This window comes from Ictidomys tridecemlineatus, chromosome 15 (genome assembly GCF_052094955.1).
Source record: "Ictidomys tridecemlineatus isolate mIctTri1 chromosome 15, mIctTri1.hap1, whole genome shotgun sequence".
NCBI classification, from domain to species: domain Eukaryota; kingdom Metazoa; phylum Chordata; class Mammalia; order Rodentia; family Sciuridae; genus Ictidomys; species Ictidomys tridecemlineatus.
Window position 1 is genome coordinate 57,266,277 of NC_135491.1, and position 23,224 is coordinate 57,289,500.

General features: G+C 50.0%; 2 protein-coding genes across 5 annotated transcripts in view; both read right to left on the reverse strand.

The window, feature by feature from the left end:
* Positions 1-743, reverse strand: part of Mbtps1 (membrane bound transcription factor peptidase, site 1) — a 54,985-nt gene extending 54,242 nt beyond the window's left edge. For both annotated transcript variants that reach the window (XM_005335459.5, XM_040279997.2), the window contains exon 1: positions 584-743. The gene's annotated coding sequence lies outside the window, so the exon portion shown is untranslated. The remainder of the gene's footprint in view (positions 1-583) is intronic.
* Positions 744-5,049: 4,306 nt separating this feature from the next.
* Positions 5,050-23,213, reverse strand: Hsdl1 (hydroxysteroid dehydrogenase like 1). 3 transcript variants are annotated; one of them, XM_078032748.1, is made up of 6 exons: positions 23,105-23,213; positions 14,056-14,281; positions 12,760-13,205; positions 12,365-12,592; positions 7,314-7,420; positions 5,050-7,071 (listed from the first exon to the last, which is right to left on the reverse strand). In XM_078032748.1, the coding sequence occupies exons 2-6, from the start codon at positions 14,273-14,275 to the stop codon at positions 6,987-6,989; spliced, it is 1,086 nt and encodes a 361-aa protein (XP_077888874.1). In that variant the 5' UTR covers positions 14,276-14,281; positions 23,105-23,213; the 3' UTR covers positions 5,050-6,986. The 3 variants fall into 3 exon arrangements, with proteins under 3 accessions (XP_077888874.1, XP_077888875.1, XP_077888876.1); XM_078032749.1 differs by lacking the exon at positions 23,105-23,213 and adding an exon at positions 15,030-16,706; XM_078032750.1 differs by lacking the exon at positions 7,314-7,420.
* Between the last annotated feature and the right edge of the window lie 11 nt (positions 23,214-23,224).

Here is a 23,224-nt window from a genome sequence, read left to right on the forward strand (position 1 = left end):
CGGTGCCCAGCAGGCTTCTCAAACTGCATTTGAAAGATCAGTAGCGATGCGCAATGAGCAGACTGCGACACCGCACGGAACTGCAGTCAATTAAGTAAAGTCTGACGCCAGCAGCTCCCTGAAAGCCCTCAAGAAGTAACTGGGCGGCTGTCCGGAGGTCCAGGGCCACGGCGGCACTGCGCTCCGCTAAAGTGTATTTCACAGAAAGAAATAGCGAACTGGCAAGCTAACCAACCGCGTGCAGCACGGGCCAGCACGGGCCAGCGCGGGCCAGCGCGGGCCAGCGTGGGGCGCTGGTGGCCGGGGCTAGGGAGCAGTGCAAGGCTTGGGATCAGTGGCAGCCAGAGCCGAGGGGCACTGTGGCGGCGGGGAGCAGCGTGACCGGGGGCCTGGGCGGGGAGCAGGGCGGCCGGGGAGCAGCGGCGGCCGGGGAGCAGGGTGGCCGGGGCCTGGCGGCTGGGCCCGGGCGCGCCTCGCCGCAGTGCGGTCGGGCGGGAGGCGGGAAGCCCGGGGTCTCGAGCCTCGGACGCGGAGGGTAGGAGACACGGCGGCCCGGGCGTCCGGGCGCGTGCGGGGGACGTACCTGCGGCCGCCTCACGCTCGGGGCCCAGCGGCCCAGGGTAACGGCGCCTCCGCCGCGGACGCTCCTCGGCTCTCCATTCGGGGCTGTTTACTCGCAAGTCTCGCGAGGCCACCGGCTGGAAGCGTCGTCCGACGGCGGGCGTGCCCTGCGTGCTCCGCGCGCCCGGGGCCTGCGTGCGCGCTCCGGACACAGGTCCGCGGGCCCGGGCCGGAGGGTGGGCCGAAGTCTCGCGACATTTGCGGGCAAGGGGCGGAGCCAACTCGCAGGGAGCCGCTGGAGCGGGAGGGCGTGGAGCAGCCTAGGAAGCCCCCGCCCCACAGCGACCGCGGCCGAGCTGGGGAAAAGCTCTCTCCTTCCCCAGCTCCTGCAGGTGTCCACATCCAGGCAACCCCACTGTCCTTCCTCCCCAGCTAGGGGCGCCCATCTCCATCGCCTGTTGGCACCTCGGGGCACCTACTTCGGACACGCGTGTGGAAGCCGAGACGTGGAGAGGTGGTTGAAGTGCCCCCGACTTCTGCGCAGACGTACAGACCCCTCAGTGCCACGGGCGCAGCCTCCTCTACCCTTGGCAGCCTGGGCTTGACGGCGGCCCAGCACGCACCTGGTGAGAGACCGGGAGGACCTTTGTAACGCCAAGGTTTACCTTTCCTTTCTTTAAGAAACCAGGATCTGAAAAGATTACCTGGGTAATGTAGACAACAGGAAGACAGGTCGTTTTCCATCTAAAAGTTGAGCCTGAGGGAACTGCAGCATGTGACAATGCTAATGGGTCAGGATGTGCTATAAGGTGAGAAAAAACTATAGCACATCTTTTTTTTGAACCTTTCACTGCACCATAGGAGTGCTGAATGGCACCAATATGACAAGCAGTTCATCTTCCCTTTAGCATGCTTTAATCACACTGACTTATAATGTAATGGATACATACAGAATCACAAAACACTATATCCCTCCTCGGGCATCTGCTTTGTAATTTTGAGGGTGTTTAACTTCTTTGTACCTCAGCTTCCTCATCCAAAAAGCAAGGATACTGAGACCTACCTTAAAAGATGAGGACTGAGCAAAACACACAGGAAGTGCTTGGCTTATGTATAATTTAATAAATGGTGAACTCAAGTTCTTTTGAGAGTCAGCTTATTCCATTTTATGAAGTTTCTGAGAATTCCTGATTCTTTTTTCATTTGCAAATCTCCAAAGCACGTAATGCATTTGATCTTAACCTTAACGATGTCATTCTGTTCTAACTTGGGGTAAATTCATCTTGACCTGGGTTCTTTTCAACAGCCCTGTAGTCACTATGCCATTGAATACAGGCCAGCTGTTCAGAACAGGGCACTAGTGAGATGCAAACATCCTTGTCATATGTGACAGAGAAGCCCAAAAGCAGGGCAAGATGACAATGCTCCAGTTCCTGAGAAAGCCTGTAAGGTAAAGAGAGCTGGGGCACAGGGCAGAGAAGTGTCACTTAGAGATAACGAAAAACTGAGACCTAAAGGATCTGGTCTACCACCAGTGGCTTTCCACCACTGCAGAGTCTAAGATAACTTTTCAAATCTTGCTTCATGTAAAAACAAAGCATTCTCAATTCCAGGGGAAGATAGATCTTTATTCAAACTCAATGTTATCTTTGAGTTAAAGAGTTAATGGTGCAGGCATCAGGTGAACCAGGAAAGCCAGTGTTCCCAAGCTGCATCTCTCAGGCCCTGGCAACTGCTCCACTCTGCTCTACTCCACCAGCACAAAAGATCCACAGGGTCCTAGTGGATCTGGGCAGAATGTGCAGACCTTTGTTTGGCAAGGACAGCTTTGACCATGAGCTTCAAAATCTCAACATAGACACCAACTTAGACATCAAAGGCAAGAGTGTGCCTAAGTGTTGCCCAGACGGCACCAGAGGATGCCCATGGAGACATCCTCCTTTGCACCTTTGCCCACCAGCAGGTTGTAGGCTTCCAGGACAATTTCATGTTCATGGTGCTGAAGCTGTGCCACCAGAGGTCTCCCCAGAGCTGCCCTAGAGGAGGAAAGCACCCATGCACCCCCAAGTTTGTGGCAGGTTGTCCTTAGTACCGGACCATGCACCAAATCTGAGCTACTCACAAAAACCTCAAGCTTGGCAAACTTCCTAAACAGCGACATGGAAGGGAAAACCAGATTTGGGCTGGCAAGCAAGGTCAAACAGGAACAGAGACAGGCTACGTGGGACTCTTCAATTACCTCGCTCCTGAGGTGCTGAGTCAGCAAGGGCAGTTTTGAGACTGTTGTGAAGTGTACAGGGTACAAGATATAGCCCTTGTAAGTGGTGGCTTCTGAGGCCCCTTGCCTTAAAGGGCCCACCTCCCACAACAACCCCATGACGTCCTCACATCCAGAACATGCTTCCTATGAATCCCTGGGGGCGAACCACAAGCAAGCTGTTCAAGGACAAGTGCTTTACTCCTGGATTCCACCTCCTGTCACGGGCCTCACCACTCCCCTGAGGTTTTCAGTTGCTCTTAAGCTCCTCAATAAAGGGTTGGAAACCTCCCTTCTCTGAGCATCTCAGGAAATCTGAGCATCTCAGGAAAAAAAGGAACCCGCGGCTCTGGAGACAAACGAGGTGCCGCCAGACCCGCAGAGCAAGGGCAGGCGAGGCAGAGCTGCAACTCCCGCCTGCATCCAGTCCTCTGGCCAGCTAGTGTGTGGACTCCTGGGGTCAGTATGGCCTGGGGTCAGCTGTGAGCAGCAGCATGGCCTTACCTCTACTGCAGCAGTGGTGTCTGCAGGACAGAGCCTGACAGCACCATGTCCTGCCTGGCTGGATCCCACCCAGACTCCCTGATGATGGCCTCCTTAAGAATTCCCACAACACACCAGGCCATGAGGCAGCTTCACCGCCCTGTCTAAACTGGCCCCACACCTGCAGTAGCCCCATCCCACCCCTAAACAAGGGCACTCCCTCCAGGACTGTGCCAAACTGACCCTGTCTCCAGATGCTGCTGGGGCCTACACTAAGCAGCAGGACTTGGGAAGCACCTCCTGAGCCCCCCCCCCCCAGGAGCTGCCCATGCCATGTCTGGTCTCGCGGCAGAGCTCAGCCTCCAGCTGGTGCCCTTTGGCTTCCCAGCCCCTGGGCCTGCACCAGTTAGCTCCCACAGGCTATTTCTGAAATATGCTCCCAGCCCTGAGACCCCCTGGCAGGTGGGGTACTCTGTTACTTTTGTACATGTTGGGGTACAGGTTCCAAAGCCTCTTCTGGGTCCCTCAGCCACCACAGCATGCTACAGAATAGCTCTACTGAATCTGGAACGTCCTTCCCTTGCTTTATACACACTAAACACATGAATCTTCAAAATGGAGAACAATAGCCAAGCCACAGATGCTCCCGGTCTCACAGTGGGGTTTCAGCCCAATAAGCTACTCTAAGGTGAATACCGCCTCAGCTGAAAACGCACAGGGCTAGGCCTGGCCGCCTCGAGAGTGCTCCCAACACTCAGGCACAGCTGCCCTCCTCGTCCCAGGCTAGACTCAACCAGCCTTGGACTGAAAATAATTGGGAAAAGAGCCTGTTCTGAACTTGTAGAAACGTTTCTTTTCATTCTTCCCTGAGCAACAAAGCTTTTACATGTGACATTTATACAGTTTTAGGTAATATAAGTGACCCAGAGATCACTGAAAGTATACAGAAGGATAGGCATCAACTGTATGCAGTACTGTAGCATTTTATGAGGGGTGTGAGCTTCCCAGGTTTGGGCACCACACAGATCCAAAGGACAACTTGAAGAATGGTGACCATGTGTTCACAGGGCTGGCTGGGAGCTACAACTCTCTGCCACCACCCAGCATTGCGAGAGGACTGAAGTGTGTATCACCTGCCTGGGAGAGTAGTCAAAATACAGTTCATATCATCGCATTTAGCAATCACACCATCGTAAAGTCAAAAAGTCGTACACTGAACCGTTCTAAGTTGTTAGGTTGGGGCCTGTACTGAGAGGAATGGACAGTCTGGAGATGGTTCTGGGACACAGAGTGTCAAGACTGAGGACATATCCCTAACCCTCTGCATCCCAAACGTAACAGAACTTTATGTCTTCAACATAGGAAAAACAAAAAAGGCCCCTCAGGATTGTCTCTGTGGCTCCCTTCCCTCTCCTCCCCACTCTCTGGAACCCACCATAGTCTGGCCTTCAGCCTCCTTCAGCCCCACCACTCGCCTGAAACAGCTCACTCAAATCGCCCACCGTCTGCACACTGCAAGCGCCGTGGCTGAGCCCAGCTTCATCCTCCTCAACCCTCCGGAGACGAGATGGAAAAATAGCTTGGTGGCTTCAGAAGCTTCCTCGACAGTCACACATACTGAACCTTCAGCTTTTAATGAGTTATGACCACAGGTGTTCACAGGTTAATTTTTGGTAATCATTTCTATGAGGAAAAAGAGAAACCCTCCTTCCAACCAACCAGCTTAGAAATACTTGGAGCAAAGCCTCTTGCAGAGGAGACAGAGCAACTGCTTTTATTGTTACATTTCCAGTTCACAGACCAAGTTTCAAGGTTCAGATTCCCCACATTCTTAATAAGAGACCCTATCCATAGTGACCAACCAACTCTCAAGTGAGCTTTGGGGGGTGGTGTTTTATGAAAGCTAGAAAACCAAAGGAAATTCAGTCTTGCTCCTCCCCTGAAGCTGGGGACCAGTCTGCACCACCTCTGTACCAGTCAGCATGTCTGGCTACATCCTGCCAGGGGCAGAATTCAGAATACCACGGGCCAGGCGTGTTTACCAGTGCCGCCCCACCCACCTGATCCCTAACCCCAAGACTGCACCGGGACCTGGCTTACACAGAATCACACAGCAGCGTGGCTACAGAAAGCTGCCGCTGCTGCAATCACACATCGCGCAGATTCCATCAGTGTGGTGTGAAGTCAGAGGATCCAGCTACGCTGTGCCTCCAGTGCAAAGGTCTCCGCTCCTGTGTTTCGAAGACATGATTTAGGAGCGGAAGAGCTTTGGAACTTAGCCACTCATCTTCTGAATCCACGTCACATCTGGAAATGTTGCAAGGAAGGTCACAGGCAAAAACGTGTGTTCCACACTCAGGTGTGCTTAGGCACACTGTGGAAGACGGCCTCACAGCAGGACGATCCCACACCAGTCCTGGCCTCAACCAAATGACCAGCTTCTTCAGTGTCATGATATTAAGCTCTGAATTTTAAATCCGCCCATGTTACCATATTCATATAGAAACTTACATAAATTCTGAGTGCTAGGTATGTGGCCCACAAAAAATGGTTGGCTTTATAGGATCTGAATTAAAGATATTTCACTGTAGGTGTCAATGCTAATCCATATTGTGGGGTTTGTGCATAATTATCATTACATCAATAAAAGTACTCACAATAATGCATAATTCATTACATGGACCAAAAAATGAGCTTCTAACATTATTGCAACAGATACATCATATCACACACATAATCTGTCCATATTTTAAGTACTATTCCATAAATACTTGATGTTTATATCAATACTACTACCGGAATGGAATCATTTTACATAGAAAAGTGTATGAAAACCAGCTATAACAAGATCAAAAGGGCTAAGTTTCAGTTATAAAATGGATCATAGGTTCAGAAATCACTACTTGACCACAATTACAAATCAAAAGATAGTGACTAACGGTTACTCATTAGATCTCCAAGTCTAGGAACACACTCACCCCAGACCTGGGAAACACAAACAACATGGAGGAAGCAGCAGCAGACAGGCAAACCCACAGCACAAACCTGGCAGGCTTGTCTGGTCTGGAAAGGAAGAGCCTGGGTCTGTATCACCCCGTGAAGCTTCCCGTTACCCACCCTGACAAGGCTCTTTTGTAACTTAACCCTGTATAGAGCTGCTCACACACAGCACAGCACACAGGTTCTGCATCTCTGTCCTCCGGCAGCCCAACCAGATTCCTAAGCTAACACCAGAGATCTCAGTTACAAAATAACACTTTTCAATAGTCTTCCTAGTGAACATTTCAAAACTAACACTGCTGTCATCCGTAAAGGGAAAATAGGCCATTTCCCTTAAAACACGACATCTGAAACTGAAGCGCTGACAAGTCTGTTATAAGTGTTTGCTGCCGTAGCTCTGATGTCAACACCCCTCTTGAACAGCTTGGAACAAAGCAATCACATCTAGGCGTCTTCACCAGTTCCCACACTCAGGAGTTAGTTGTTCCACGCCATCCACTGGCCCTGGAGGTTTATCACAGCTCTCCAAGACTTTGCCTTACAAACGATGAATTAACAGCACACTGATCATCAGTCAAAAAGAAAATACATCAGATAAATTAAATGTGTTTCCAAATGTCGGAATACTGCCGGTTACCATGACTTGGCAAAACTTGACTGACGGTCGGGACTCAGGCTGTGCAGGCTAAGGCCTCCTTGCGTAAGGAGCGGTTGAGAATATTTGCTCCCCATACCCAGAGCCACTCAGGCATATACTGTGCAAAAAGAAACTAAAAACAAAAAGAGAAAGGGTTATAAGGTTAGAGCCTCAAACCATCAACACTGAAGGAATCAGAGCAGAGATCAGCACAATTTAACCCAATGAACACCTTCCAACCACTTCAAACTCAACAAAGGAGAAAGCCCCTGGGCCCTTACATACTGAACACCTCTCTCTCCATAAGGTATCACCCTAAACTCTAGACACACTCATTGTTTCAAGGAAAACCCCAAGTACACCCTCCAGCTTCACCTGCTCTTAAGTGACTTAGAACTGTTAATCTTCATGGCCACGTGACCGGGAAAAGCACTGAGGGTCTCCTGCTGGCCTCGCTGTGGATCACGGCTGACGTGGGGGCTCTGAGGAACAGTGGCCTAGGTTACTCCTGAGGGACCTGAGGCTGCTTCTGTAGAAGACACGGACTCCTCTCTCGAGCCTGCAGGTGGCCCCCGGTGGCTGGCCTGGGATGAAGAGGCATGGCATCTCTGCCTTCACTTTGCATCTGTCCCCTTGATCACCGTAACCTTTGGGTCAGATTCTACTCGGCTCTGCGTGTGGTCACCAGGTGTCATCCAGAACTGTCATCCGGGACTAGCGTGACCTGGACTTGCCCAGTCTCCCTGCACCCACCCACCACTACAGACACACCAGAGCAGGGAAGGATAGACAAAAGGCGGCACAGCACTCCTGGAAGGCTGCGCCATTCCTAGGAAAGACATGACCCTCCTCCCCCTGGCAGCCCGACCCTGTCCCTGTCATTCCTCTCCTGCATCCTGGCCTCCCGCCCTGGAGAGGGGAAGCTGGCGGTGAGCTGTCCTCCCTCTCCATCATCCTTTGGCCACTTTCTTTCTCCCCAAGGCTTATCTCTGGGACATGAGTTTTCCTGTGGGAAGAACCACCAGCAGCAGCACCACCTGTTCTACAATGAAGCATCTTCACTTAATGTGGCATAAACGGATGTTCAGGGTGAAGAATCACCAAGCCCTAGAGCAGTAGGTCAGCTGGAACAAACAGAGGCATTCATGGCCAACTGAGAAAACCAAGTTTCGGGGGGCAGGCTGAAGCAAATCTAAACAAGAGAACTGAGAAACACCAGGACTTTGGAAGGGTCTCTAGGGAGGGAGTCCCGCTGCTACCATTCTGTTCCAGAAGTCTAAACCCAGAGGAGAGACGGCAACGTCTGGAAACATGGCTGCGACATTGGCAGTGGATGCCACTGGCCTCTCATGGAGGCCAGGGATGGCCCCCAGCCCCCAAACCAGGAAATACTTACTCAAACGCTGCTGAGACAGAAGAACCCTACATGACAGGTGTGTTCAAGACCACAAGAAAGTTCTAATGGCTTAGCTATTAAGGAAAAGGGATGGATAGGCCCTTGGTAGATACCATTGTCCCAGCCCAGAAAGAACTGAAGTGGGGACTAAGGTCCCTGACCCTCTTCTCAATCAATGGCCTGCACCTCCAGGGTGGGCCACACCAGCAACCACCAGTGTGGCCTGTGCAACCATCAGTGGGGGAGGAATCAGCATCTAAAAATCGGCTTTTTTATTCCCACCCTGGCCCTTGCCCACTTCAGGGGAACAGCATCAAGGTATGTTCTGCCTGTTCCAAGGAGACTCCACTGGCACAGAGTAAAGACCCAGGACCAACAAATTACCCTTTGTTCATCTGGGTCTTTAATTTTCCATCTGCAACAACACAGACATTCTTCATGTTGCTTGGAGAGCCTGATATTTGAGGGTGCAGAGACAGCAGGTGGGAGAGTTTCTGGGCCACGGGGAGCCCTCTTCCCAAAATGAAACCTAAATGGCATGGGCCTCCAACAAGCATGGGCCTTAGGATTAAAAAAAAAACTATTTTGGCCTCCCCTTCCTTCCTTCCCTTCCATTCTGTCTTATTTCTCTCTCTGGGCCATGTCTAAGAGGTATGAACACCTGGCAGCAGGGTGGGGAGCCGGGGAAAGGAGAACACTTGATCCCTGGGTAGTGACAGACTACAGAGCCCACTCACTGATCCCTCAGCTGACGAGTTACAGGGAAGCCCTGCCACGGTCTCTACCCTGGGGTCTGCGGGAAAGACCACCCAAACTGAGCCAAGGGAACTGGAGGTGGTTGGGGGGGCCTCACATTCTGGGGTCCTGACCAGTCTGTCTGGCGCTCCTGGGCAACCATACCAACGCGACTCCTGAAGCAAGCGGAGCAGCCCCTGAAGCCACATGCTCAGGAGTCTCGGGGACTCTACGAGGAGGAAGAGGTCAGTAGAAACTTACACACAGGACTAGCTGGAAACCTTCACGAGCAATGAAACTGCAGACACCTCACCCAGAGCCCGAGCAGGTGAGGCTTCGGGAAGCATGGAAAAGAGTCTAAGCCACGCGAGCCCGGGCCCGCCCCTCAGCCTGCTGGAGCTACCTCAGAGGCAGAAGCAGAGCTTCCCCAGAGCTGCACCGAGTCCCCACCTGGCTTCCCACACCCCTCTGCTGGACACCCTGCGACTCTCACCAAACTCCTCTCTCAGGGCATGGGGCCCACTCCCACAGCTGTCACTGCAGCCGAGTCGCCTGACAGATCTCTCACCTGAGCTCCCCTCTGTCAGCAGCCGCCTCCACTTCTCTGAAACACTCCCCAGGACCTTTGAAACCAGCATGCACGCGGCTCCCACCAGTCCCTGCCCCTGATCTCTCCACTGTCCCTCCACTCCTCACACCTGACCACCCCCAGTGCCACCTATCTGGGCCATGGCATCCTAGCTTTTTAAAGCACAGGCCTTCAGCCCTTCCTGCTCCATCCACTCCAGCCTGAGGAGTGGCTGCAAATGCACACGGGCAACCAGCCGAGCACCCACAGCCACTACGGACCTCCCCCCACCACCAGCAAACACAGAAGGTCATGCTTATTTAATTCCCTATGTACATGACACACTGAAGTAAACGGCACAAAATAAAACGTCATACCGCAGGTTGGCATATTCAAGTTCTCACAGACTAAAGAGCGACAGGACTGAAATCACGATAAAATCTAGATCTTTGTGACTTGGGTGAACTACATTCAAAAAACAATAACAATAGAAAAAAAAATCAGCAGCAAAAGCTACCAGTAAAATATGTTTGGGACAAAACAGTAACAAATCAAATCTCTATTGTAAAACTAAAAAAAAAAAAAAAGTGATAATGTTGAAAATAATTTAAGTAAATAAAATCAAAAAAGGAAAAGTGGAAGAGAACATTAAGCAGCTCTGTATGGGAAAGTACTCTAGGGATAAATCAGCTTCACAGAATGTCTTGACAGAAAACACACATTGTTGAGAGAAGTTCATCACGGGAACATAGTTGTGATTAAAACACTGGTGCTTCAACTCTGAAGGCACCAATAAAAAATGTGGAGAAAAATAAAACCATGGTGTTTCACACGGACAGTGCCTGAACCCACCTCAGGCCGTCTTCACTTCTGAGAGAACTTCAAGGTCAGTGGCTCCTAAACTACTGTTTAGGTTTCTCCCTCTTCTCAGGTAATTAGGGACTTGGAACTAGCCACTTAGGTAAACTGCTTCCTTTGTGTGTGTGGTCCTAAGGACTGAACTTAACCAGGGGCGCCAACCTCAGAGCCATACCCTTAGCACTGTTTTTTCTGTTTTCTTTGTTAGACAGACAGGGCCTCGATAAGTTGCCATCCTCCTGCCTCAGCCCTCATAACCGCTGGGATCACAGCTGTGCCTCACCCCAAATGGTGACAAATGGCTTTTTTAAAACCAGAAATCTTTTGATGGTTGAATGTGATGATCATTATTATCCAAAGTACATGTATGAAGACATGAATTGATGTGAGTATACTATGTCTATGTGAGTACACAACCAGAGATATGAAAGATTGAGCTCTACACATGTAATATTAAAAACAAAAAGAATTACGATGCATTCCGCTGTTATATATAAATTAAAAAATGGAATTAAATAAATAAGAAACCTTTAGTCACATCTTTTGAGAAAAGTGAAAATTAACTATTAATTTAGTATGAGATTATTTTGGAGTGGTAAGTCTAATACACAATGAGTCTGTAGTACTCAGTCTAATAATCTTTTGCAAACAGTCCCCAAAATATTTGTGTTATCATTAAGAAAATGCCAAGTATTTCCTTTTTGATACTGGGGATTGAATCCAGGGGTGCTTTTACCTCTGAGCTACATCCCCAGTGCTTTCTATTTTTTATGTTGAAACAGGGGCTACATAAATTGCTGAGGGTCTCAAAAAGTTGTTGAGGCTGGCCTCAAACTTGTGATCCTCCTGCCTCAACTTCCTGAGTGGCTCAAATTACAGATATACACCACCACACCCAGCTCACACCTATTTTCTATGCCAAATAATGAAACACAAATTTATCATTATAAATTTCCCTTATATCACAATTTCATATATTTAACAAAATTAAAATATTCCTAAAAGACCCAAATCTTTGTCATGTCTGAGTAACAAACTTTTTAAAAAATTCTATGCTTGAACAAATGAGTTTAAGAATATACCAAGACACTATTTGCCATATGGTTGTATAAAATATAGACCTAACTGGTAGTTTTGCTCTGGATTAACTGTTCACTTAGAGGTACCCCCTTTTAAGCATTACTAGAATTTTTTTTTTCAATACTAGGTAACAAACCCAGAGCCTCATGCACACTAGGCAAGCTCTCTACCACTAAGCTTCATCACCAGCTTTTTTTTGTGACAGGGTCTTGCTACATTACCCAGGCTGGCACTAACTTGTGATCCTCCTGCCTCAATTTCCCAAGTAGCTGGGATTAGAAGCATGCCCCCAAGTTGCCGCCAGCATCACTAGAATCTTTTTTTTTTTTTTTTTTTGATACTGGGGATTGATACTAGTGGCACATAACCACTGAACCACATCCCCAACCCTTTTTATATATTATGTTGAGACAGGGCCTTGGCAAGTTGCTCAGGATCTCGCTAAGTTCCTGAGGCTAGCTTTGAACTCACGATCCTCCTGCCTCAGCCTCTCAAGCTGCTGGGATTACAGGAGTGCACCCCTTGCCCAGCTAGAGTCTTTACTCTGAATTCCCATGTAAATAATTAGCATTTGTATATTTCTACCAACCAGTTAACTTAAAAAGCAGCATGTTTCAGGTGTCACCCCATTAAAGTTTTGAAAATTCTTAATAATCCCACTGAAGAAAATGTAATGTCTTAAACAAAATCATTTAAGATGTGAAGTTTAAGAATCAGAATTTCCAGTCTCCTCTTTCTGCATGAGGCTTCAGACTCACTCAGTTCTAAGAACTGAAAGTACACTGCTACCTGAATAGAGTGGGACCAGTATCCTGTGGTCCTTTTGGAAATCCCCAGGGTAGAGACAGCATGATGTGCATATACTTTTGGTGAAGGCACCAGCCAGGGGCATCTGTGCAGAAAGCTGCTAGGTCCAGCCATGTTGGTGGCCACGTAGAAGGGGAGGAGGCTCTGCACGAAGATCCCTTTAGAGGCGTACTCGTACTGCAGCGCTCGGCTGAGATGGTCTAAGTAGGCCTGTCAAGAGTGAGGAGAAGACTTTTAATTTAGGGGTGGGAGGAACTTGAAAGAAAATTCAGGACAAAAAAAAAGAGACTTCTCAAACATGAGCTGCTGACAGCCAGCCCCTCCAGGCAGACCTGACGTTTATCAGCAGTCAGGATTCCACTCCCAACAAGCCTGACCTTTGAAGCAGAGAAGGCAGCCAGCTGTGGAGTGGGTTTGCAGCAGGAGCCAGAGGAGATGGTGACGATGGCACCCTTCTTTCTCTCCACCATTCCTGGTAACACTATGTGGATCATCAAACTAGCAGCGGCGATGTTCACATTTATGATGTCCCAGAGCTTGTCCTCGGAGACCTGAGTGAAATACTGGGGGTAGGGGTAAAACACGCCCACATTGTTTACCAAGATGCCAACGTCTTTGTCCTTCAGGGCTTCTGCAATGGGAACATAGATCTCACGGCCCCTGCTGAAGTCCACAACTATGATATCCGTTTCCACTTGGTAGGTGTCGGCTATGTCTTTGGCAACTGTCCGCAGCTTCTCTTCATTCCGACTCATCAGAATAATGTTGAGACCTCGGCTCGCTAACTCTTCGGCATAGGCTTTTCCAATCCCATCTGTTGCACCTACAATGCAAGCCAGGAAAGAGGAAGAGGCTCTTCAGAGTCTTCTGCAATGAATCTCAACTACCCCACTGCCAGGTTTAATTAGAGAGAAAGTCACACTAAAAATATAGAGAGTTCTAGTGTCTGCCCATCAAGGCCAAAGCTGATTCCACAAAGTGAATGATCTGTGGGGACTGCTCTCCAGGCACCTGACAGACAGGCAAGGCGTGTGGCACTTCACACTCCCGCCACACTGAGAAACACGGCAGGACTTGTTTCCAAACGCCCATCTGGCTTGTATAGGTGCCAGAAGAGACTTTTCTGGGACACAATAAATTAAAATAAAATTTAAAATAGGTGAAGTATTTCTGAAAGTGGTGACCATCTCTAAGGACAGAATGGAAACAGCAAAAAAGAAAAAGAGAGAGAGAGAAAGCCGAGCTGGAGCAGGCCTTGGATGGGGGGTGGGGTGGGACACAAGAAAAATATGAATCACACAAGGCCAGGTCCTCTGTGAGAGGGGAGGTAAAAGACATAAACTGCCAGGCACAGGAGGATGAGGCAGAAGGAGTCCAACTTCAAAGCCCACCTCACCAACTCAGTAAGGCCTGAAACAACTTAGTGAGACCCTGTCTCAAAATTAAAAAAAAAAAGGGCTGGGGGTGTGACTCACTGGTAAAGCACCCCTGGGCTTACTCCCCAGTATCCCAAAAAAGATTTAAAAAAAAGACGTGAACATAATCATATCAGGAATCCTAAATGTTCTTATAGCATGGTCCCATGAAATCACTAAATTCAATAGCCCCTGAAGTAAAGTGGCTGACTTAAAAGACCCTAAACAGAAAAGACTGTTAGGTTTTAAATCAGTTACCACTGACGACGGCCCATCTTCCGTACTGCTTGGTGAGGTCTGCCCTGCTCCCCAGGCGAGGGATGAAGTGCAGCCTGATCAGACTGTAGAAGTCACAGATGACGGTGATGCTTTTCCTGGCCGTGTACCAGGCTCCAACCAAAGCCAGCGCTTCCATATAGCAATTGCAAGACCTGGCAATCTCCCTGTACAAGAGGTAGAAGCTGTCAACGGCAGCCATGGCGACCTGCAGGGATAGAGAGAGGGGTTCTCAGCTGATGAAGGTAAAGAACAGCAACACCCACATGCAGACAGACCTGAGCAGCTGCCAGATCCTGACAACTCTCACTTGAGTAACAGCAGCTTCCCAAAATGCGCAGCCAAGGACCCAGCCAATTAACGAGCTCATTATTTAACATTTATGGCTTATGAAGATCTCTTCTTCCAAGGAAGTTAATCTAAATACTACCATAAGATACCAAGTTTCTCCTAAAATCAGATCCATTCTTGAGGATGGAGATAAATACCGTATGCTGTGCCTTAAAAAGATTCCTAGCCTAATGTAATAAAAGGCACAGACTTAAATTCCCCCGACAGGCAGGAGGTGTGTTTATCTCCTTGCTCCAGTCAGTCAGCAAGTGCAGAGGCCCTGCTACCCAGAGACAAAGTAGAAAAAACAAAGGTGGTGTCAGGACCTGGCCTCGGCCTCCAGGGGCCTACAATCCTCTAGAGACAAACAAGCTTACATAAACTCTGAAAGAAAACAGAAATCATATTAAAATCAAAGGGACACCTCCCAAACTTGAGGCAACAGCCTTGACATGGCAGCAGAGTAAGATCTCCTCCAGCTTACTAACTTGATTGATACGGTGACATCGGCGTGGCCCTTAGGCTGGAGAGAAGTCCAACACAACCCCCTCACATGTGCACAGAACAGGCGTTTCTGCGCACCGTGACAGAGGCTGAGGACTCAAAGACAAACCGAGTAACAGTACCTCTGTGAAGAGGCAATGTTCAACAGGGCCTTTGTACTGCTGTAGAATCTGGTACGTGTGCCTGCATCAGAAGACTCCACAGAGGCAGAGGGAGGGCAGACACGAGGGCCGGCACCACGACCACAGGAGCTGAACTCCTCCAGGTCTACACCACAGGAGCCACCGCAGTCTGGCCCACTGTGCACTATTCATGAGGGACAGAACATCAAAATGACCTGAACTGAAAAGAAATCACAGGTAAAATGAAATCACAAATCTGGGAGCAGAGGCGCACTCGTGCCATCCCAGCTACTAGGAAGGCTGAGGCAGGAGTTGCTCAAGGCCAGCCTGGGCAACTTAGCCAGGCCCGTCTCAAAATTTAAAAATCAAAGGAGAGGCTGTGGATGTAGCTCAATGGCAGACCAGTCCTGGATTCAATCCCCAGTACCAAGAAACAAAAATTTAAAAAATTAAATTACAGGTAGCTCATAGGTACACAAACATTAAGATTCCTCCAACAGCAGGTGGACATACCTCTGCGATGTTAAAACAAGGTTTCCCACAGGCACAGTGGCACACGCCTGGCATCCCAGCAGCTTGGGAGGCTGAAGCAGGAGGATCTCAAGTTCAAAGCCAGCCTCGGCAACTTAGCAAGGCACTTAACAACTCAGTGAGACCCTGTCACTAAATAAAATATTTTAAAAGGACTGGGGATGTGCCTTGGTGGTTAAACACTCCAGGGTTCAATCCCCAGTACCAAAAAAAAATAAAGTTTTCAATGAGAAAACAAATGCCATATTATACCAAGATGGACAGGCTGCAGTCAAAGCCACTCGGGAAATCACTTGCACTAAGGGTGTGTAGAGACATTTTGGGGAAGAAAGGGGAGGGGGGCCTCTGAGGGCCTCGGGCTAAAGCTGCTCAAAGACTGGAACATCAGTGAGGCAGTCTCCAGCAGCAGATGTTCCAGCGGTTTCCCGAGGTTTCTGTGCTAGCTGAAATGACCCCTGGTCTCCTCTCTGCTTGTTTTAGGCTTCCGGTGGATATGCAGCTGTACTCTTAAGACAAAAACCCAGAAGAAACCAACGCCTTTCTTTTGCCCTTGTAGCTCTGCTGGCAATATTTTTGTATAAAGTGAACATTAAAGTTTTCAAAAATTAAGAAAACACAAAAATTCCCATGCCATGAGTAGGCAGCAGAATATTTGCAAACTGCCTTGTCTCAGAGTAAGAGCCGAGGTCTGCCTGGGGACAGTAGACCCTCGTGCCCAGCAGGAGCAAGCTCTCCTGGACCTGCACCTTTTTTTCTCATGTGATGGAACGAAAACCCATCCAAAATTAGCTTGGACAAAGGTGGAAGTCTACCTGGTATGATGGCACACGCCTGTAATCCCAGCAACTGGAAGACTGAGTCAGGAGGATCCCAAGTTCAAAGACAGACTTGGCAAATTAGCAAGACCTTGTCTAAACTAAATAAAAAGGGCTGCAAACATAGCTCAATGGTACAGAGTCCCTGGGTTTGATCCCCAGTATCACAGAGAAAGACGAAGAGAAATTGAAGGGTTGGGGAGACAGGGAGGGAGGGACTGAAGGAGGGAGGAAGAAGGGGGAGGGAAGGAAGGAAGGAAGGAGAGGGAAAAGGAAGGGAGGAAGGACAGAATCATATCAGGAAACCTCAGGGGAGGGGAAGGGAGGGGAGGGGAGGGGGAATGAATGAATGACTCATACCAGGAAACCTCAGAGTCAGAGCCAAGAAGGGAGGGAGGGAGGGAGGGAGGGAGGGAGGAAGGAATCATACCAGGAAACCTCAGGGACAGCGCCCAGGCAGCCAGCCAGCTGCCTGGGACAGGCAGAGAGCTGCTTCAGTCACCTGTCTCTCCCTGCCGGCAGCCTGGGTTTCACCAGCCCCCTCGTTGCGCACCATTCTCTCAGTTCCTGTAGCTTCCATCTGAACCTCTACATGACCGCGACCCACCTGGCATCCCTACTCCAAACTCCTGGTTGGCCCACCTGAGCTCAGGTATCTAACACCTGCCTAATCCCCTGGCAGGCATGGCGGTGAACAAAAGTGGCAGCAGCCGAGGCAGCTTGGTGTCGTGAGGGGTGGGAGCTCTGGGAAGGAGGAAGCAAAAGGAATCTCTGAAAGCTGTCCCTTGCCCTGTGCCACATGTGCTGTCCTAGGACTGCTGGGTCTGTGCCACCCCAGTAGCCTGTGCTCCTGAAAGGCAGAGGCCAAATCTTACTCTGTGCCACTCCAGCACCTCCAATCCCTGGTAGAACAGCTCAACCGACAAGTGCTGGATTAGACGAGGCTCTTCCTGCCAGTCTCCACAGGGCCTGCAGAGGAGCTCATGCGGGGAAGCCTACATGGTGAACAGCACTCAACAGCGTGGGAGAAGCCCCCGAGAGCCAGGGATGAGGACACTGTAGGAATGAACCAGGATCCCTTGCTGCCCTGGCACGTGGAACCCACAGAAGGATAAACTGAGCACCTGCACAGCCCAGCAGCAGGGCACTGTGGAGGAAGGAGGGGAGCCAGGAGGAGGAGATCCCTGGGCAGAGGCTAAGGAGACCAGAGGCCAGGCCCCCAGAGAGGGCAGCACTGAAAGGTCTGGCTGCTTTTCGGGAGGTGGAGTCCTACGTGCCTGCAGCTTAGGGCTGCAGAGAGCACAGAGGCACTGGAAGGCTTTCTGGTCAGGTGGCTGGACTTAGCTGGGGCACTGACGGAGGTGCCAAGCAGTCCAATTTGGGAAGGTGATAGGCAGCTGCAAGGCGGCTGGAGGGGATGTGCCACGCCCTGGTGCTGCAGGTGGGAAACAGGAAATTACCAAGTCCCTCCATCCCTCCAGTTCTTTCCCACCCTACACACATGATGGAAAGTTACCTTTATAATGAAAGAAAAATCAGTATCTCCCCAGAGCCATTAAATCCCAAAACCTCACAATTTTACAGTGTATTACACAGTCAAGTCTAGAAGCTTACCCACCAACAGACACTGAGCTGCACAGACCCATGTTCTGCAATAAAGGTATCAGTCTGTGCTTTGGTCTTCATGTTTGTGTCCATCAGCCCCTGTTCCTGGGGTAGGCCCTAACGCCCCAGGGGTTAGGGAGCAAGGTCTCAGGAAGGCAGCTGGTCATGAGGACCCCACTGTGTGAGGACAAACACAGAAGGCACCACCATCTCAGAGAACTGGCCTCACCAGACACCTGACCTGCCAGCACCTTGATCTTGAGCTTCACAGCCTGCAGAGCTGTGAGAAATGTTGACAGGCCACCCAATTATGTTACAGCAGCCTAATGGGGTCTGTAACTTAGAGAAACCCATTTGGAAAACAACACTAAAAACTCAGTAAAATCCTGAATCCTATACAATCCACTTGCAAGAAGTTGTTATAAAGCTTTGTTTTCTTAACAGAGTAGAATGAAGGATCAAAGAGGCTAGGGGTGGGGACACTGGAAAAATTTGGCCCCAGGATACAAACTTTCCACTATGAGTAAGTTCTGGAAACCTAACACACAGCACAGTGACCAGTTAATACTACACTGTATACCTGAAACATGCCAGAGGGTAGATCTTCAGTGTTTCCAACACACACACACACACACACACACACACACACACACACACGTAACTCTGAGCTGATGGATGCCAATAAGTTGGTGCTGGTGGTCACTCACCAGCCTAAACGTACATATTCTGATGGTCCAGCTGTAAGCCCTGATGTAGGCAATGGAACTATGTTAGAGGTGGGAAAAAATAAACTGGGAGAGGATGCTAAAAACTTTGTGTTCTTTTCTCTGCAGAAAACTAAAATAGCAGTGGTCACAGCAAAACCAGAACTGTCCCCAAACCTGGGAAAAAGACCATCTTCTCCTTTTTCAGCACAACATCCATCAGGGCTGGAGTCAACAAAAACCTAAAGGACACAAGACAAGTTCCAAAGTGACATAGAAAATTATGATGGAACTGCAGAGAGCAAAGTCACCTCCTCAAGGTGCCACTGCTGCGGCTGTAACGTTACCCTGGCCACAGCTCTGCTGCCCGGATGCAGTAGCGTGAAGGGCAATGAAATAACACAGAAAACCTCCAAGAATCAGGAGTTTGGGGAAGTCTTGACTGAAACACAGTTGTCACCAAGTTGTTCGCACAAACGGGACTGGGTGGAAGGCAAAACACTAAACAGACCAGTCAAGATGTTTTTCAAGAAAATACAGTACGATGGGAAAAACCAAACAGAGCAACACGGAATGACAGAGTGCAGTCAGGAATAACTGCCGCCAGAGGCATCCACACCTTCATCCCCACACCTGGCAAATATGCACCTTAGCTGGCAAAAGGGACTTGGTGGGTGTGACAAAGGACCTGGGATGAGAAAATCCCCCTGGATCACCCAAGTGGGCCCAGCATAATCGTATGCGTCCTTGTAAGACAGAGTGCAGAGATCCAAGACAGAGAAAGTGACGTGACCTCAAAGAGAGCTCAGAGCATGATTTGACAGGCTCCCCTTCTAGACTAGGAGACGGAGAGCACTGCACTGGTCAAGGACTGCGGGCAGCCTCCTGAAATGGGCAGAGCTTGGAAAGAGCCACCCCTGCTGACACCTTGGTTTCAGCACTTGAGGACTGCAGATTTCTTCTGACCTCCAGAACTGTGTGGTCATCAATCTGTGTTAAGTTGCCTCTTTCACGAAGAGCTGTCACTGCGGGACGTGAGGGCAAAGGGATGGATGAAGGGGGATGGACAGAAGCCCTCAGCCTGGCTTCTGGGGCAGTAGAGCAGGTTAAAAATCCTGCTCATCCCTTAAGACACCACATGGAGCACATCAGGAACCATTCTCTTCAGAGATTCCTGCACCTTCAAATGACAGCCGCTCTGCCTGCAGCCACAATGGACATGTGAAGGACGTGGGAATGACGGGGCACGCCTGAGGCCTCCTCCGCCTGCAGGCCCTTCCACAACCTGCTGAGTCCCCTCCTTCATGCTGTTTCAGTCCAGGCCACAGCGATGACAAGCACCAGCCCAGCACCAAGCCCCTCTCAGCTCTGGACAACAGCCTCCAGGGGCCTCTCAGCGCCCCCTGCCTCCACCCTGCTGCTAGTTAACCACCTCACTGGTTTCCATCTGGGTTCTCCAACCAGAGCTCAGGCCTCCCAAGGGCAGGAGCTGCATCTAAGACCTATTTTCCAGTAATTTATAATTTTTTTGAAAAGTACATCCAAGTGTGTAAAACCTATTATGCACGGGTCAAAGAAAAATAAAATGAAATGCCCACTCAGCCAGCAGCCTATAACAAAGCCAGCAGCCAAGAGCCGGGGTGGCCTCCTTCCTGACCACTCTGCAGAGGAGCCACTCGTGAATTCTGGGTCATCATTCTGCTAACAGTTGCACAACCACACACCCATTCCCAAACAACGAAACTGTAACTGCCTGGTTTGAGCTTCACGTGAAGGAACCCCACATGACTGCAGAGGCTTTCATCTCTCATGCAAGGACGTCTGGAGCCACATCCTACCTGCACCTGGGGATCACACCTTCACTGTCCAGTAGAAACACAACCATGACTCACACGTCCACTCTGCTGCTGAGGGCATGTGGGTTTTTCTGCTGGTCTGTGAACAGTGTTGCAATGAACATTCCTGGGCACCTGAGCAAGAGTTCTCAAAGGGACACGCCTCACGGTTGAACTGCTGGGACAGAGGCAGCAAGTGTGCATCTACACACTGCTAACGGCCTTTCCAAAGAGACGAATACGCATCACCAGCAGTGGGTGCAAGTCCACGTGACCTCCTCCGAGCCGCTGGTGGGAATGCCCACAGAGCACTCTCGTCTATACGGCAGCGTTTACTAGTATCTCCTTTTTACATTTCTCTGATTACTAATAGGGTTCAAATTTATGTGCTATTTTTTTTTTCCTAATCTGTGAAATGCCTGTTCCATCTTCTACCCTTTTTTCTGCTGTGCTGCCTTCTTTTCTCTATAAAATTTATAAAATCTATAAAAATTACTCACCGGATTCTTAAAGTTCTCTGTACAGTGTTGTCTTTGTAATGCTTCTGATAAATTATCTTAATCTGTAATGTAAACAAATGTATCTTTTTCCTTTATGATTTGTGTTCATCCTGTTTTATTTCAGAAAGTCCACCTTAGCCCAAGGTCATAAAGACATTTGCTCATACTATTTTCTAAGTTTTACAGTTCTGCTTTTCAGATTTAAGTCTTGAAGCCTCCAGGAGCTTTGTAACAGTGTGACACTGAGATCTCATACATCTTTAATGTCATCCCACAGCACCTGACACACTGCTATGTATACAATATTTATTTAATAAATAGACTCAAACACTGCCTTGTGTTCAAAGCTCAAATTTCACTCTTTAGGAGGGAAAAAAAATTAAGCATCTCAAAATTTATATCAGCAATTTGACAAGGACATTATTGGTATATTAGGATTTGCTGGAATTTCCTTAATTTCTGTTGCCCCTTGTTGATACTCAACTAAACCAAAAGTGAGTCTGATTGGAAAGAGCAGCAACCCACAAAGTAGAAAACTAGAATTCTTATTGACGATCCAATACACCTGACTTTTGTGTATATTTGTGCTACAAGAATTAAAATAGCCACACCTCACTCCTAAGCATGTACCCATGACAAATTTAAAAATTCTGCTCACATTATGTACACCTGTGCTCACAGCAGTCTTGCTCACAATAGCCAGAAGGTACAGCATCCATGGATGTACAAACGAACATGGCCTACCCATACAAAGAAATGCTCTTCAGCCATAAAAACAATGCAGTACTGACACATGCCACAACATGCAGGGCCTTGAAAACACAATGCCAACAGGCAGACGCCAGACACAAAAGGCTACATCTCATATGATCCCATTTGTATGAAATGCTCCCAGTAGGAAAATCCATGGAGACAAAAGTTGCATCATGGATGGTAAGCAAGAAGTGGGGCAAGGGGAGTGGCTGGCGTTGGAGCTGGGGTTTATCAGGGTGGGTGATGGAAGTGTTGTGAAGTATCGTGAATTTCAAAAAACTTATACAGCTATACACTTAAGAGGACTAAAGTGGTAAACTTTGTTATGAATTTTCTTAGTTTTTTTTTTTTAATCTACTAAAAAAAAAAACAAAAAACCATCACCAATCTGTTGAACCTAATGCCCCTGGGATACTCCTATAGGGATTAAAACCAGACTGAATTGAGACTGCCTGGGCTGGAATCCACAGAGCTACGTGTTGGGCTCAAGCTACACCACCATGGTGCTTTCTCAGCCATCTGCAAAAACGCGGATGGCCAACCTGGCCCCCGGTAAAGCCCAGCTATTCCGGACCCTGAAGCAGGATGGCCAGCTTCAGGCCAACCTCTGCAATTCAGGGAGACCCTGTGTCAAAACTTATTTTAAACTGGGCTGGGGTGCAGCAGAACATCTGCCTAGCACGTGCGACACCCTGGTTCAACCCCCAGCACGGCAAATTTAAAAGATAATTTTAAAAAGGGGGTGGCGATAAGAATTCCTAAGACTATGTTGAGAACTAAATGAGGTAACCTATAAAAGGCGCGTAGAAGGGCGCCCGTCCCCCGGGCTCGGTGCCCCTCGCCACCAGCCAGCACTGGCCTCTATTCCAGGCTGATGCCGCGCCGGCTGCCGGGGAGCTGACTTTTCGCAAGGCCCCCAGAGCCGTCCTCCGCGGGCCTCCAGCTTCTCTCCCACCCGGCGCCGGACTCCAGCATCCCAGGAGACGCGGGAACCGCGCGGCCGGCCCAGTGGCCTCCAGGACCGCGGGCTCGCGGAGGCCGGCGCCGCGAGGTGCACGCCCGCCGCCCGGGGCAGCAGGTGCAGCGCTCGGCGCCCGCGCGGCCCTGCCCTCCCGCGGGGCGGAGCGGCGCCCGCTCGCTGAGCGCGGCAGCTCCGAACCCGGCTAGTGGGCCGGGCGGCGGCCGCGCGGGACGGGGATAAAGAGCGCCGCCGAGGAGGGCGGCCCCGTGAGCGGGCGGGGCCCGCGGGAGGCGCGGAGAGGGCCGCGGCCGGGCGGCGGGGGCCGAGGGAGGGCCGGGCCGGGGGCGAGGGGGCCCGGCGGGGCGCGGTACCTGCAGCGGCGCAGTCTCCGGAGCCCGTCCCGCCGGACCCGCGCGGCCACCGCCCCCGTCTCCGCCGGCGCGTCTCACGTGACCCGCGCAGGCGCCGGGGCGGAACCTTGCTAGGCCCGC